The following is a 16,802-nucleotide window of genomic DNA, read 5'->3' as shown; positions in this document are numbered from 1 at the left end:
AGCGCAACACAGCGTTGCAACATTGTTGCCACATTGTTTCGAATAGTTAAAACATTGTCCTAACTTTGCAACGCCGTGTTGCCCTAAACTGGAATCGTCGTTGCGAATCGTTCCGTGTAACATCACCTTTACGGAAATCGCGCCGCTACAGCTGTTCTTGTGTGCGCAGGCGCAATGAAGTTATCCGGTATAGTGTGAACATTGCCTTAGTATAGCCTCTTCTAGAGGCAAGTATATCCTGAGCCACGCATGCCCAGACTGGTTTCCTCGACTGGGATTCTGTCTGTTTGAAAAGTATCCCTGGAATTCACCGTTAGGGATAAAAGAGTACAGGCCAAACTATTTTTTTCTCAACATTTTCTTTGGTTTTAATCACATAAACTGTCAGAATAAGGGAACGTATTATAATAACAACGAAAAATTCGATAGTGTTGCTACATAAAACTACGCGCTAAAACGTTTTTGGTATTATTCCTGGCTATAGTAAGGCGGGTATAAAGCAAAATAATTACTGCAAGTAATTTTTCTATTGTAGTTATAATATTGATTATGAATAATAGTATCGAATAATTCAAAAAAAAATTTTATACTGTTCTAAAATGACTTATGTCTAACACTAAGTCCTTCACAGCTAACAGTAGAATAAAATATCAAGTAAAATCAGCTAAACAGCTTGATCAGACAATATGTGTTATTACACAATCATATAACAGCACTTGCTATTGACTCAAAATTAATGCTCTTTTTTTTGTAGCATTGGGTAATGATTAATGTGCTTTCAAGGTAAAATGAGATTTGACTTCTCGATGACTTTTGTTCTTTCCGTGGTTTATGATGTACAGCAGGGCTAAATTCGACTTTTTTGAACAAGCTGATTAATCAGCGTCATAAGATTCTTCGCTGCCGACCATTTCTAAGTAGTTTGAAGGAGCCCAGCCAATTTCTCCAGTCGTGTTATTACGCACACACCACCATCCACTCTCATTTCTGAAAATTATTTCCATGACATCTCCCTCGTAGATGTCTATCTCTTCGCTATCGTCGTCAGCTTCATAGTCACAAATCACACGACAAAACATTTGTTGATGGTGTTCATCGTCATCCTCTTTTCCTCTGTCTTCCTCTTCTGGTGAATTGCTTTCCTCATTTGCGTTAACCTGATGAGCAGGGACAAAGTGTCCTGAAAAAGACCAGCCACGCAAACCGTCCTTATTCTGTATCAGCCAATAACCTGTAGACGCCTTTTCAATGACCGTGACAAAATCACCCTTGTTGAGGTAAATCTCTGCATCAACTTCGTGTGAATCAGCTGCGTAGTAGAGATTAGTTGAACCGTCCTCGTCACGTGGGGACACGGTGTTACTTTGTAGGTTGACTTCAATTTCAAAACTCTCTGTTGACCGCGCGTCATCATCCCTTAAAGTAGAAAGTCTCCCTTTGTCAGTGAGCTGGTCGTGCAACTCGTCGATCACAATCGCTGGTGAATTAGGAGAGTCGGGGTGAATAATTCGATTTGAATATAACTGCTCTTCATCGGATTCCGATTCGTCACTTGAACACCAAACTTGAATTTGCTCATTAAGTTCCTGCGCTGTTTCTGTTTCCAGAGAATTCTGGAAGATTATCTTTCGGTCGAAGTTGGACTTTGGAATTGTATGATTCTTACTCTGCTCATCTTCCGCAGATGTCTGTCTCTGGCCTCTAGGGTACGTATTTGGGGAAGGAGGGTTTCTTGAGGGAGGTCCCATTCTTGGGGAGTCGATGTTAGAGGCATTAGAAAGATTGGATGGGGAAGGGGGGCTTCTTCTTGGTGGCTGAAAATTAGCCATATCTTCGTCTATGGATGTTTTCTTGTAGTAGACATAATCACCAACAGGCTGCTTGCAGAATCCATCCAGGCATTCCATAAGATCAGTAAGTGTAGTGGTTTCTGACGAAATATCACACGAACCAGTGTCACTATCTTCTGCGTCTCCCAGAGTTGCAGTGGCCTCGATGTCGTCAGCAATCTCGTCCCGCGAGGTAGAAAGTCCGTTAGAGAGGTTTGGTGGTGCAAGCTGTGTATTGTATTCTTCTTCAATCTTAATGTGGTCTGACTCAGGAACTTCATGTAAGCAAGAAAGTGACGAGGACAAAGTGTTGCTTTTTTCAGGTTTCCAGTTTGATTCTGCACTCTGAGCTGCGTTCCTAGAGAGTAGGGACTCTAAACTTCGACTTTTGGATTTCTTTGCCTCTATATCCTCCTTAGAGTCGGCTTCATGGTTTCCAGCAGTTGCTTCCATATGGTGGGTAGATAGAGCCAAAGTGCTTATTGCTCGACGCTCCACAGTAGGCCTTGTGGAGTTCTTTGGCGATGGTTGAGAAGTTTTTCTTTTTCTCTCTTCTGAACTTGCGTCGGACGACCTTTGTTCGGATTGATTCAGCTGTAAGAAAGCGTTACTCATTTCAATCATATTGCCAATGGTTTTCTTTCTGGATGCATCCTCTGTAGCTTCTTTATCCTTGGCAAAAGATACTGCCTTTGGATCCTTTTTTCCCATTGTAGAGAAAACATTTTTCGATATCTTCCTTGGAAGAGACATTCTCTTGTCCTACAAGAAACAAGTATGGTTCATGAGATTAGATGGTGTTCTTCGGTGCATATTGAACTCAATCTCTATTACGCCGGGGTCGATATACTGATTCCTTATAAATTTTTCGTAACATTTAACATCAAAATTTTGGTCGGGATATTACTAAAAGCTGCGAGAGGCGGCAAATAACATCAGGTAATTTTATGAGATAGTTATGAAATATTACCAACCTCTTTATTTGTGTTGTATGGCTCAGTCTTTTCTTCTGGTATTTCTACATCAACAAAACGACAACAATTTATTATTACAATTCATCATTACATAAATATGCAGTGAAACCTGGAAAAAGCGGACACTCACAGGTTGGGCCTTGGCCAGCGTCCGCCTTAGAATACATTCTTGTTATGAAATTGCACAAAAAGGCGAAAAAGTAGGGTACTTTCAAAACGTTCTAATACTTTGCTGTTTGCTTGATACAGTTTTCACATTGACTCACTATTCCCAGTGGCGGATTAAGATCTTTAAGTAAGTGCGGGCGCTGCTCATCCAGTGCCTAAGATAAGAGGGGGGCCTGCCTTAAAAAATAATTTTCTTGACCCTGCGGGGCTCACTTTGGCCTAAGAGTAAGGTTTGGTTACCCTATATCCGCCACTGATTCAAAACCAACGATAATACCATAAAGCAAATCAGGGCTGTGAGACATGGCTTATAGTAGTAGCCTTTGAAGTGGGCAAGTCGTCTCGATATTTTGTGATTTGATGCAAGAAGACATTTTTAATGAGAACTCAATACTGACTACAACACTAGTACTAACAGTGGCGGGTATCTCGCTAGACGGACCCAACCGCATATAACGGACAATTAACAATTATTGGACGAGGTTGAGCAAAATATGGTGACTTGTCTGTGGCGAGCAGATCAATTATTTGCCTCAGCCTTCGGCTTCGGCAAATAATTGATCTGCGAGACAAAAACTGACAAATCACGATATTTTGCGATAACCTAGTTGAATAATTGTTATATCATTCGATCACCGAGTTTGTTTTTTTAATGAATATCCTTGGGAAGCGAAGCGATCTGCCATTTTCACGCAAGAACGATCGCAAGAAGGAGAAAGGCACGGTTTCCTTTACGCATGAGCAGAATATTATTTGCAGCCAAACACTGTTGGACGGCATTGCACATAAGCAGACCATTATTTGTAGGCAGTTATTTGCAGGTCACGTGGTGGGCTCTCGGCCAATGAAAAGAAAGAACAATTTGCTTCGAATGATAATTATGTTTGTCCCGACGAAAAGCTTTTATTTTTTCGCTAAAATTAATCAGCTTGATACAAACATCCGGAAAATACAGACACCATGGCATCTTCCCTTGGTGTCCATTTTAGCCGTTTTCACTGAACAATAACTTTTGAATTGAAGTCATGCACATTCCGATAATGGGATCTCAGGTTTCTTACCTTGAATCACGTCTTCTTCTTCCTCTATGGGGCTCCTCAGTTCAGTTCTAGAAATAATCCTTGATTTTCGTCTTGCTGTTCTTGAACCTCTTCGCTCGTTGCCCAACTTTCTGAGGTACAATTGTGGCACCCAGCCTTCTCTTCCAAGGTATCTGACGAAAACAGTGGGTATTTTGTACTAAGTACCAAACCAACACCCATTTTTAGTCACATTACTTAGGACTGAGATGGAAATACAGGCGCTAGAATGTCTTGCTGGTATCAACGATTAATTATTATTATCGTTATCATTATAATTATAATTTTTATTTGTTATTAGTATTTTTTTTCAGAAATGAGAAAGTATACGTAAGGTTGAAAATAGAAGTTTACAAAAAGTTATGAATTACAAAAAAAATAATTATTATAATATTTCGCTCATAACCCTAATAAGACGACTTCACTTACGAAGCTTTCCACCATCCATCCATGTTCTTTTCCAGAATTTGCAAATTGACACCAATATCAAACGACAACTCATCATCTTCAACAGCGACATAACGTTTGGTGGTGACGAATACTTCTCCTATGTAAATGAAGATTAAGTTCAAATCCCTTAATAACAAGACTCTTGGCAAAATCTAAGAGTTGAGATCCAGAAAAGGTCTATACGTAAGTTAAGGGAGGGAGGGGGTAACACTAATTTAAAAGAGGTTTGATTCAAATACACTTTTACTTGGATAGGTTTCTACCAGGGGCTGATTGTATCGTATCTTGATAATCCGCTGTTGTTTCCTTGCTAAAAGTTGGTCATGTAGAGTTTTCCATCGTTTGGTAAAAGCAATAAGTCCCTTGAAAGCAACGGTAACAAGTGTTCTTTCTCTGTGATATGATACGTACCCTTGCTAATAGGGAATCTTTGCACGTTTGATAGCTCAGTGTCCGACATTTCGTCTGCTGGTTCGAGATACAGAGCTGGAGCCCAACCCACTTCACCATCAGCATCTACCAGCCACCAACCTGTAAAGTCAATTTATGATACTCAACTTGATTATTCAGTGTTATACTGAGATACCTCAATAGGTTTAGACTGAAGGAGATGTGACTTGCGGTAAATGTATGTTTAAAAATCCAGTTCTATCAACTTTCTTTGAATACAAATAGCAAAACAAGTCATCAGCCTAAATGAAAAAGCTCCATTTTCAGCATAAAGTAGAGAGTTTGATTATAACGTACTTTCGCAAAATCTTGTCATTTTCGAATAATGCGAAAATTCGGCTTACTCCTTTTAAATGGTAATAGTACGTAATACTAATCAAGTAATGATAATAATAATAATAATAATAATGATAATAATAATAATGAATACATAAGCTTGAACTATTAACTTTAAGAAATGTGTGTTAATGTTTTTATATACATATTGTCATGATCATTATTATTATTATATACATATTGAGAAATACTCACCAAAAAGCTATGTCGAAAATTTTCGTACGCAAATTAGTTCTAGCCAATCAGAGGAGCGAACGATGGTTTTCACACGTGAAAAAAATGATACGTCCAATCAGAAGCCACAGAGATGTGCGAGTTTCGTGCCAAAATTCCCGCCTTTTATTGCAGCTTGTAGCGCCGCTTCGCACACATTCAACGAGAAAAATTTTACTCAGAGTTTTTCTCGCTAAAAAAGTGAAAAATATTTCGGAAATGGAGTGGAATAGTTTCGTTTGTTTCACTGTTGATAAAGAAGACGGTAGAGAGCCAGCGAAACAACAGCAGAAAGGGAAAAACAGAACGAGACGTAAGCTTTCGTGCTTTTTGTCGGAGCTACTTTGCCTTTAATTTACGCTTATATTGAAACCGGCCATTTTACTTAAATTCACTCATTTTCAATTGTGCATTGAGGACAAACAGTTAAGATTACTTATAGTTCTTGGATTACCTCATATCCTTTCCGTCACTTATGTTTTTAACAAACGTTTTTACCAAAAAGCTGATAATTCGTTTTCGTTGTCATTTTGCGGTAAGTGCGTAGCGGCGAATTTTAGCATTTTTGAAAGATTTAAAATAAAAAGGCCACCAAAATGATGAATGTCTCAGTATGTATATAATAAACACAATACCACATGGAAAGTGCTTTGTACGGTATTTACGCACTCGTTGTTTTTGTATCAGAAATCTTACTCGTTCGCTGCGCTCACTCGCTCGATATCTGATACGTCAACAACTCGTGCGTAAATACCGTACGCCAGCACTTTCCATGAAGTATCCTTTATATATTTAATTGTAAAGTTGTGGTTCTAAGTTCGAGAGTTATTCCACGTTCAAGGAGTTTTAACGTTGCTTAGTTATTGTTTAGGGGAATAGAGAGCCTGTCCATGACCAGATTCCTTATAGCTCGTGTGGTTTTAAGGCAACAAGTTTGTTGTTTGAATATTTATTTATTCATATATAGTAAGTGATATTTGTAACATACTAAATTTTTAGAATAACTCACCGCATTCTCTCTTCTCGATGACGTCCACAATTTTTCCTTTCTTCAAATTAATATCAGTCTTGGCTTGTTTTTTATAGTCTTCCATAACAACGAAATGTTCCAAGACAATAGGTGAACTTATGTTGTTACCGACTGGAAAATAAATTATGATGGTTACTTCCGATAATACGTAGAGTCAGAAACTGATGTAAAGCCTTACCTTGATAAGACCTTAATTTTATCTTCCCTATTCCCAGAGAAGCAATTGAACTAAAAATCTTTCGCGCTCCTCCAGCCATTTTAATCTGGCAGAGCTGGACGAGATAGATCTCCTTTTTAGCCTGTTTGTGTCAGATGTAGAGATAAATCTCAAACCAAGAGAGAATGAATAGTAACTTTGTATTCCAAGAAAAGGTAAAACGGTAAAAAATATCACTTACATATTTTGGTCGTCTTTCCAAACTTTTGCAGTCGCCCTTTCATTGTCTGCGAAAAGTTACTACTTCTTCTTCTGCCTCTATTTTTCTTTCCGCTAAATTTCCGTAAAATATAAACAAAACAGGAGAACTGCCTTACAGTTAAACAAGTATTTGGCATGCAAACTTAAGGTAACATGCACTGATGTTGAAGTCAGTTTCAATTTCCCATGACTATTGTTGCGTAATTATACGTCTTGCCAACTTTATTGTAACTGTAACATTTAGCTACAAAAAAAATTGCGAGAAACTTTTCTGAAAAACATTAAGGAAATTTTAAAAAAGTTAAAACCTTACGACGTTTCGACGTTTTCGGACGTCATTATCACGTACAAAAAAATACAGTGTGAATGTTCTATAAATACAAAAAAAGCAATAGTTCATTAGCTAATAGTGGCCGTGAGAACGCGAAATTGACCCTAATTCAGAAGATTTTTGTCACCGTGCAATTCTAAATTAAAAATGTTCACCGATAGCTGAATACTTTATGTTCAGCAATGCGTTGATGAAGGTGTCGGGCTGTGTAGCCAACATAATCCGCATCACACAGAACACATGCAAATTTATAAACAACGCAATGCTGACTTACAATACTCGGCTTAATTTTTTTCGGCTCGAGATCTTGCTCCAATTTTTGCTCACAAAAATAGGCTGTGAAGCTAATCTTACATGTTGAAGGTAATCTTACATGTTACACTGATCGCGCCTATGCTCTGTTCACCTGCGACAGAGGCTTTTAATGAGGAATGTGCCAAGTAACGTTCTATCTTCTGCCGACTTGATTATCCATTTGGCCTCATAAATTTCACCATTTTAAATATGTTAACTAAAAATATTACAACTAAGCCAGAAATGAAAACCGATGATGGCAACACGATAGTTCTTCCCTTCAAAGATCAGATAGCCGCTAATGCAGCCCGTAGGCAATTGCGTGATCTCAGCAGTAAGATTAATTGCCGTCACTTAACAGCCTACTATTGTGTGCAAAAAATTGGAGCAAAATCTTAAGCCGAAAGAAATTAAGCTGAGTATTGTAAGTCAGCATTTTGTTGTGTGAATTTGTATGTGACCTGTGTGATGCGGATTATGTTGGCTACACAGCCCGACACCTTCATCAACGCATTGCTGAACACAAGTATTGAGCTATCGATAAACATTTTTTAAAAGGGCACGGTGACAAAAATCTTCTGAATGAGCATCAATTTCGCGTTCTCATGAAGTGCCAAGGGAAAATTCGATTGCTTCGTTTACGAAATGTTATTCATCAAAGAACTAAGGCCTTAACACTCAGAGTGACTCCATCATTGCTAAACTACTTTGTTAAACTTGAAACATATGCTTTTCTTTTTAATGAACTTAAGATTGTTTTTCTTTTATTTATAGAACATTCACCATGTATTTTTTTAAATTTGTAAAAAATTTCCTAAATGTTTGTAAGAAAAGTTTTTTCGCAATTGTTTATGGCTAGAATGTTCAGAAAAAGTAGCTTCTTTTTAACTGTAACGTTACCAAGGATTTTGACGAGCTTTCATGGCTTCTTTCTTTGATCAATAGACGAAATACTATGACCAACTTTTTTTTTTCATAAACTGTTCTGGATTCGTTGAATATAATGGTTTCATGCCTTATCTTTTTACTTACCGAGGGGGCTGGCGTTTCGGTTCTGGCTCTAAGTCCTCCGGTCTTGGGGTCAAAAAACTCTTGATATGCTTTGACTGTGCCACTTTAGTGTCAAGCCCCACAATCTCCTACAACAAGAAAAGGAAACAACCAAACTTATTCAACTTGAACCAAAAAACAGAGTCCGCAAAATATACATCGCCCTCTCAAGAAACAATGCCACTAACTAGGGGAGTTTCATACTGCCTTATCAAATTAAGCGTCGCATTGCTTCGAATATTCCAGATTTCTAGTGCGGGGCACATTGCCATAGGCGTCAGGCCGATAAAGGTTGGGCGATACGCTCGTGCCAGTCCTACTCCCCATCACAAATGGCTTGAAGGGCGGAGTGCTGGCTTCATCGCCCAGCCGTCCTGGCCGACAACCAAGAAGAAGCCGAGTGCTTTTGTCAGAGGGCTACAGTTCTGATAATTTTTGATGGTGATCTATTTCGGCTCTTTAGCGGTACGTGAAGTCGCCACCTACTTCTTACCTTCAAGAAAGAGTTGACTTGCTCCATTCTCCTAAATATAGCTTCACCAACATTCATGCGGGTAGAAAGCGTATCTAAAAGGTACAATAGTGGCACAACAAAACTTAGGAAACAGTCGCTATAAATTCCAAAGAATTAATAAGAAGCTTATATATTTGCTTTGAAAAGTTCTGTAGAGCACTTTCTAATATAACTTTGATTGATTTTTAATATAGGTTCCAACAAAGAAATACTTATCACTTACAAAGGAATTGATGAGATGAATTTGCGATAAAATGGCTGAAGAATAGGCCAGCGGGAAAACGAATTTTTATTGCGACTCACCTGGAAGTGGAGTGAAGTGATTATGTTTTGAACATGTTGCGCCAGGCCTGCCAAGGGACTCAGGAAACGCTTGGTACAAAATAGTCTAGGAAAATGCAAGTAAAGTATCTCCTGTTTAAGTAAGGAATGAACACCAACAAGGAATGAAATGGTAACTTTTAGCTTTATTGACTGCTAACAATTATTGGACGAGTTGAGCAAAATATCGTGATTTGTCAGTGGCGAGTAGGTCAGTTATTTGCCGAGACCGAAGGATGAGGTAAATAATTGAAACGGGACACTGGCAAATCATGATATTTTACGATAACCGAGTTCAATAACTGTTTAATCATTCGATCACCGAGTTTACTTTTTAATGAATATCTTCGGGAAGCTTTCATTTTCACGCAAGAGCGATCGCAGAAAGGAGAAAAGCGTGGTTTAATTTCATTTACTCATAAGCAGGACATTATTTCGAGCCAAACACAGTTCAATGACATTGCGCATGAGCAGATAATTTTTTGTTAGCAGTTATTTGCAGGTCACGTGATGGGCTCTTGGCAAATGAAAAGGAAGAAAAATTTGCATCGAATGATAGTGCAGTGCCATTTGTTTTCATTCAATAACTCGCCAGATTTCAAAGAAAAAAAGTAAATACCGGTACTTCAACCATAGCCCTTCCAGTGACTCAATCTCTCGAGTTTTTCTCACTTCAACATTTGCACATCTCCCATAGCACATTTTGTTTACCCCCCAATCATTTGCAGAAGCATTGTCTTCCATTTTTTTTTGGTAGGACTGCTATACCCAGGAGAAATAAAAAACAAAGGTTATGCAAAATTGGGGGGGGGGGGGGGGGGGTGGGGGGGGCAAAACAACTTGCGTTATGGGTGATGTGTAAATTTGAATGACAAAGGATAAGGAGATTCAGTCGGGTTGGGGGGAGGGTACCAGCCTTTTCTTGCAGCTCATTGATATTTTCGCTTAATCCTGAGAGCAAAAGTCAATGCATTGCTGCAGTTTCTTTCGTTAAAAATGTCGTTAAGTTTTTTCCTGTTGCGCTATTTCAAACCAATGGACTTGATATTTACAAGGCAGTCGAATCAGCGGGCACAGTCTCAGCAAAGCGTGAACAAGGGTTTCAATCCCTCATCCCTTGGATTTTTCTTGGTTGGAGTATTTCCATTTTTTAAAAAAATTGCGTTCAGTTAATAGCCTACTCTATCGTCGTAAGACCCGGCCAAGTAAAGACGCCTGCCCAAACTTAAGTTCGTATTTCGAGCTATTCCAAATAGCGGTCGTGAGAGTTTATTTCTTTAAACGTAAGCTTTTGAATTCTTTGAAATGGTCACCCGAATCCTGTTGCCCTACTTGCTATTCTCAAACGTATGACTCTAGCGCTCATTGTTATTGATTTTTTTTTCCTGTGAAACCTCCCGATTGCGACAGGTGAGCAAAGAGAGGCGACTGTGTTGATCAGAATACCTTTCCTAACCCGCATAAATAAGCCGTATGGCAATAAAAGACGAACGGTTAAAATAATAAATATTCTTCACAACAATTTCAATGACAGTTCATAAAAGCAGATAAAATTAGTCGTATGTTTGACCGTAATTTCTGATAGTAACCTTAAACAATCTTTGACGCAGTTAATTACCAAGACTACGTTAGTAACTGACGATATAGGCCCTCCCAGTTTACACATTTTAATAAGTTTCCGCTTATGATTTCAAGTTATTTTTTAATTTGAACTGCTTGTATCTTCAATCGTGCTTCAAGTCAGGTAATCTGAAACTTTGTCAGACCAGACTTTGTAAATCTAGATTCTGCAAGGGGCAAAACCCGACTTGACGCGTGAAAGATGCGTCTCTAAATCGGCACAGCTTTCAAGCTCCCTAGAATTATTTTATTAATCAATTAAAAAAAGATGAATGGAAAAATAACATTCTTTTGATGTTCTATTAACAGCTATTCAAGTGATCTTATTCTTATCAGCAATTGTTTTTGAAAATCACTTGTAGTTGTTCCAAGACATTATGTTTGTGAGCCAATACTTACAAGTGCTCTTTTGAACGTTAAAGATCAATTCAAAACGGAAGGATGTGTTCAACCAACAGATACAGACATAAACAAAAGAGCAATAAACTTATCAGGCACATAAAGGAACAAAAAAGTTTATATGAATTATGGCGCCTTACTACAGGACTCTTTAGAGGATCCTACGTTAATGATCCAGAAGAAAAGTTTTGGCATTGCCTTCTGTATTTAAAGAAATGATATTCACTATTCGCGTCAGTTTTTGTGGAAGTGGGCTGGCATCAACGAGCACGAATGCAAGCACACGGGGCTATGATACTGGCTTATGTGTTGTTTTAAAACGTAAGCACTGTTTTCTGGTTAGCCTTTTTAAATTCGAGAGGGCTTTTTTGGGGTACCGACAGAAATTAAACGTGATGAATTGACTGAAATCCGGGATGAAACACTTTTCTTTAGATCACCGCAATAAATTGAACAACATTAAGTAACTCATGCCAATCCAGAGGAAATGGGTTGCCGGAATTACCGTCGTTTTAATAGTGCCATGGGGCTATAGACCAACCACTAGCTCTTGCTTTATTGTGAGAAGGCGGGAAACTTTATAACAGTTTTATATTTCCTCTGTCTCACTTCACTATGAATAAAATCTTCAAGGTGTTAAGAAATAGCTATAATAGTGATAGAATCTTGCTCTGCTGATTTATTTTTGTCTGTGAATGAGGCAAAGGTGAAAACGGTGAATGGTGTGATGTATACAGATACAAATACAGTCTCTTTGTCAGACAGTCAACTGCGGATGGTTTTTAGCCAGGGCTTTTAGATCTTTTTTGTCTTGTAGCTCCAGTCTTCCAAAGTAGGTCACCACCAAATATAATTTTCGGTGCATTAAACAACATTTAAAAGATTCTGTGGAGGGATTTCAGAACAGACAGGAAGAACCAGGGGCACCCAACGTCAATTTTCGGAAAATATCTGTTCTCAAGACGACTTGAGATCTAGAATTTTCGGAACATTTGTTGTAAAATCTCTTGCTTGTCTGCCTCTCCTAGGATTTTCGAACATCTAAAAGATGGTATAATTGTCCATTTTTAACGGATTTTTATCCTAGAAAGATCACCTAGAATCTTCTGGAGCCTTTTTTCTGGCTGAAATTTCGAAAGGGTAAGTTTTGATCCCTATAATTTTCGGAACACCAAACTTTCTGTTAGGAAATCCGAACAGATAAAAAATTTTTAGGGGATAAAAATGTGCCTATATCTACCGTTTAAATACTAAAATACTTTAAACAACAATTCTCGTTGGGTGCCCCTTAAGAACTCGTAACTCAGTGACAGTAGAACTGACAAAACTCGCTGTCTCCTACCAGTGTACGTTTTGATTTACTCACATCCGGCAGTGCATATCATTGGCTGGGCTTATTCTTAAGATTCAGCAAAGCGTATTAATTTATAGCAGATTTAAGCAGCATCCTCCACAATGATTTGTCGGTCAAAAAGATTGTTGAATCGTTTCTCAATTTCTTCAGATTGTCAAGTACAACCTGACTCAATATTATCTACTTCAGTGGACCCTCGATACAACGAAGGGTCAAGGTACTGGCAAGTTCGCCATTGATAACGAAGTTTCGTTATATCGAGGTTCTTTTCCAATGTTTTACTATTACTGGGGTGAAGAAAATCATTCGATATACCGGGCACTTCATTATACAGAGGATCGTTATATCAAGGTTCCACTGTACTTGAAAGTACGGGTTGCTTATCATGTGCGTTTTACAGACAAGATGGAGGTTTTATCCTTACAGGGCGGTGGTGTATTTCTACACTGAAAACCTGTGGTTCGAGCGCAAAACATTTTAGATACGTTTGAAAAACTGCGCATGCCCCGCTCTGCTACTTACAGCCCCTATAATTTTGAATAGCTTACCTGCAAGTGTAAAAATTCGCTGTACCTTCGATAAACCAAGTTGACAGTTCCATCAGACCATGTAGCCTTCACGCAAAACATCTAGACAAATGAAAAGACACGTGTTTTGTTCAATAATCAACTTCTGGAATACGAGTAGGGAGAGATCAAAGCACTCTAACAGCTTAATTTGGCCGATTTGAAGCTGAGTCTGGCCGCTGAAAACTCGGTCAGTATGAACCTAGCACAGATACATGCCATTGCTTAAAATTATTACTAGTTAAAAAGTTCAACGGTTCAATTACGTATCAAAAATACACAAATAGCTAAAATTATCATTATATAAGGATCGCCCTTTGCACTGTTTGAAAAACCCTTAAGCAATTTTTTTTTTTAAAAAAAAAACACCTTTTTACGAAATAATAAGGTATCTGGAATGTAAAAACTATGGTACTCATTTTTGTCAATATTTTGTTCAAAAGATTATGTTTCTCGGGATTGTTTCTAAAAAGTCTGTGACATGAGTCTCTTAGCATTGAACATCATGACACCGGTTTTTTTTGAAGCTACGGGAATACGTGATTTTACATTGTATCCTTTAACTCATTTTCGTTATTTACAAAATAGTAAAATTAGCATTATTGAAGTGGATTGTGATTGAATAAACAAAATTGTAAATTCTGGTTTCGGTAATTAGAAATTCAAATGCACATGAATCAAGCCTTGTAAATACTTGAACCTCGACGTCATTTTCGAGCGAAGAAACACAATTTAATAAGGTGGTAACAAAAGTCATATCAAATTTGCATTTACTTCGATGTACCGTTTAGAAAACGGGCGTCGACACTCCCTTCAGCCTTTTGATATGATACATCGTCGAGTTCTTCATTTCAGTAGCCTAACAGCGATGACGCGCATTTTTGGAAAAGCGCATCACTTTGAAGGAATCTTAGTGAAGCTATTCTTAGTGATTAATAACTGAGCTCACGCATTCCCTCTCACGGTTCTACTGAAATATTACTGATGCGGATCACTGATGGTGATCATCTCCGTTATTCTCCTAACCTCTGTTATTGATATACAGTATTGATACATTAGGTGAAAATTTACACTGATCACGTCTGAGTTTACGGGGCGGCTGAGGACAGGTAAAACCGTCTTGAAACTATCTTCAAAATGTTAAGCAAAAATTAGTTTTTCTAAATTTAAAGCTGTATTTCAAGCAAGCAAAATCTGCTTTTTCGTTCCTCTTCCCTAGTGAGAATTTGAGACAGTTGTCGTAACAATTTCATCGCGTTTTCCTGTGGAAAGAATGATGTCCCTTGCAAACTACCGAGACGTGTTTTCCGTCTTTGAAATAACATCTTAAACAGCCTTTCCGTCTCTAATTTAAACTCGACTATTTTCTTTAAACTAGGGTCAGACGGCGATGTAAATACTACCAACGGTAAAGTAGTCGTGTTAAAACTTGAAAGGAATTTACGGAATGATCTCTGGACACCAGTTTTGTCGAACGCAAGTCAATACTCAACCAGTGAATTCTCTTTACTTTTGGTACACGATTAATTCTTCGTTTACAACGGATTTTAAAGCACCAAGAATTATTTCCTGTCAATCTCAAATGTTCAAAGTTTGATCAGTTACAACACACAAATAACGTCAAACTTACGAAGTGTTTCTTTGGTTTTGTCCTTCGCTGAACTCCTTCAACGGAAGCCTCTTTCACACTCCTGAACTCCATACCCAACGACTGCTGATTGTCCATGAAGTCTTTGCGCGACGGCTTTCAATTTTATATTCACTTCGATTAAGTAAAGTAACCGCGGTCTTTCAGTAGCAATATTAAAACAAGGCATGCGGAAAGATCTTGTGGCGAAGACATGCAAAGCTCCTCATTAACAAAACAAAACCATTCGTCCTATCTATGCTTGGCTGAACAATTCGATACTCAACGAAGCAATGGCGTAAATTCACAGCATAAACAGGGCTTAATTTAAGGCATGCATTTCTAATTCTTCGATTGAAATGAAATTCGTCTTCGCCTCTCTGAAAAAAAAAAACAGTAAGGGAAACGCCTGATATGGCAATGCCATTCATTCTTTTGATTGGAGCACGGATAGTGTCCTGAGACTCTCATGGGATTAATCAGTTTAAAAGAAGCGTACCGAAACAACATAACAGTTATTTGATTTCTTTGTGACTGGTTAGGGGAGTTTTTCTGTCAGTATGAAAAATTTTTGTGGAACCTCGCGTGCGTCAGCATAAATATTTACTTACAATTGTTTGCGTGAATCAATATCCTCACGCACGTCAAAAAGAAAAGATATACAAAGAGACTAATCATGGGTAGGGATGTACTATCATGCTAATCAGATATTGATGTTATTAGTTTGCTATTGTGAAAACACGACAGAAGTATCCATAATGGTAACAGCACGAAGGTTTAATCGCTCTAGCGTTACTAAAGGTGCTCTGTTATCGTCAATTTTAAGCCATATAATCGTTCTTAAGGCGAGCATCAAGAGAAGTCGCAGCTTAGCCCTTGTGACCTTGAGCGGTTTAGCTGGGGTCTTCTGACACAAACCACAATGTTGGTGACATTGATATATTATTGTAGCTTATTTCGTACATGTCTTTTACTTTGCATAACAGTTAACTAGTAAATATAATACTTAAAAACACAATGCGTTTAGTTGTGCACAATACCAAAGAGCACGCAATGTATTGCTCTATTGCTTAATTTAACGGACAGTTTCCTTAGTAAAGTCTTGCGTCAGTGTTGCTAACTGACTGAAGTGAATCAAACCGTCTGAACTTAGCACTTTCAGTGAGTCGTTTGTTACAAGGCTTATTTTAATTTTTTCTTATCTCCGCCCACAAAAATTTCGCAGTCGGTCTTCTTTGTGAGCGGAACTGGTAATTTGTTTTATTGACAGTAAGCACGTGATTTTTAGAGAATGGCATTCACGTGCAAAAGTATGCGCTAACGCATATGGTGTTTGTCCTGTTCGGTCACATGACTTGTCATGTGATAACATCTTGAGTAAAAAAGATAGTGGTTTTCAGTGTCGCCTTTTCTCGCGTGAGGTGATTTTCACGCGCGCTCGCGTTCCGCTCGCTCTACCATCCCTAAGGAAAAATGGGGGACTACTCGTAGTCTATTTTCAGTGGGGCCAGTAGAAAACAGTGCAGAAAAATTGTAAAGCTTGAGCCTCATCCAAATGAGTCTCCTTGAGGCTTAAAACCAATTTTTTTTTACGCTCCTTTCTCAGCTAGCCTCCTATGCAGAGACGTCCTTAAGGCTTCGTCACGAACCAAAGGAACCTCTGCGTGGGAGGCTACTTCTCGCCCTTTTGAGCGGTAATCACCCCTTCCCCCCAACCCCAGGGTTGTTGCATGTATGTCGACACTGATATTGTTGCTATCAGACAGACGTATGCATGAA

The 16,802-nt window shown here is 38.4% G+C and overlaps 1 protein-coding gene across 1 annotated transcript; it reads right to left on the bottom strand.

The window, feature by feature from the left end:
* Window positions 1-336: 336 nt before the first annotated feature.
* LOC140933943 (uncharacterized) lies at window positions 337-15,403 on the bottom strand. The gene is made up of 12 exons (XM_073383617.1): window positions 15,027-15,403; window positions 13,379-13,459; window positions 9,440-9,524; window positions 9,116-9,189; window positions 8,605-8,711; window positions 6,928-7,019; window positions 6,509-6,640; window positions 4,912-5,031; window positions 4,480-4,597; window positions 4,033-4,184; window positions 2,804-2,847; window positions 337-2,591 (listed from the first exon to the last, which is right to left on the bottom strand). The coding sequence occupies exons 1-12, from the start codon at window positions 15,120-15,122 to the stop codon at window positions 876-878; spliced, it is 2,817 nt and encodes a 938-aa protein (XP_073239718.1). The 5' UTR covers window positions 15,123-15,403; the 3' UTR covers window positions 337-875.
* Window positions 15,404-16,802: the final 1,399 nt, after the last annotated feature.

This window comes from Porites lutea, chromosome 4 (assembly GCF_958299795.1).
Source record: "Porites lutea chromosome 4, jaPorLute2.1, whole genome shotgun sequence".
Taxonomy (NCBI): domain Eukaryota; kingdom Metazoa; phylum Cnidaria; class Anthozoa; order Scleractinia; family Poritidae; genus Porites; species Porites lutea.
This window is presented reverse-complemented; position numbering and strand designations above follow the sequence as displayed.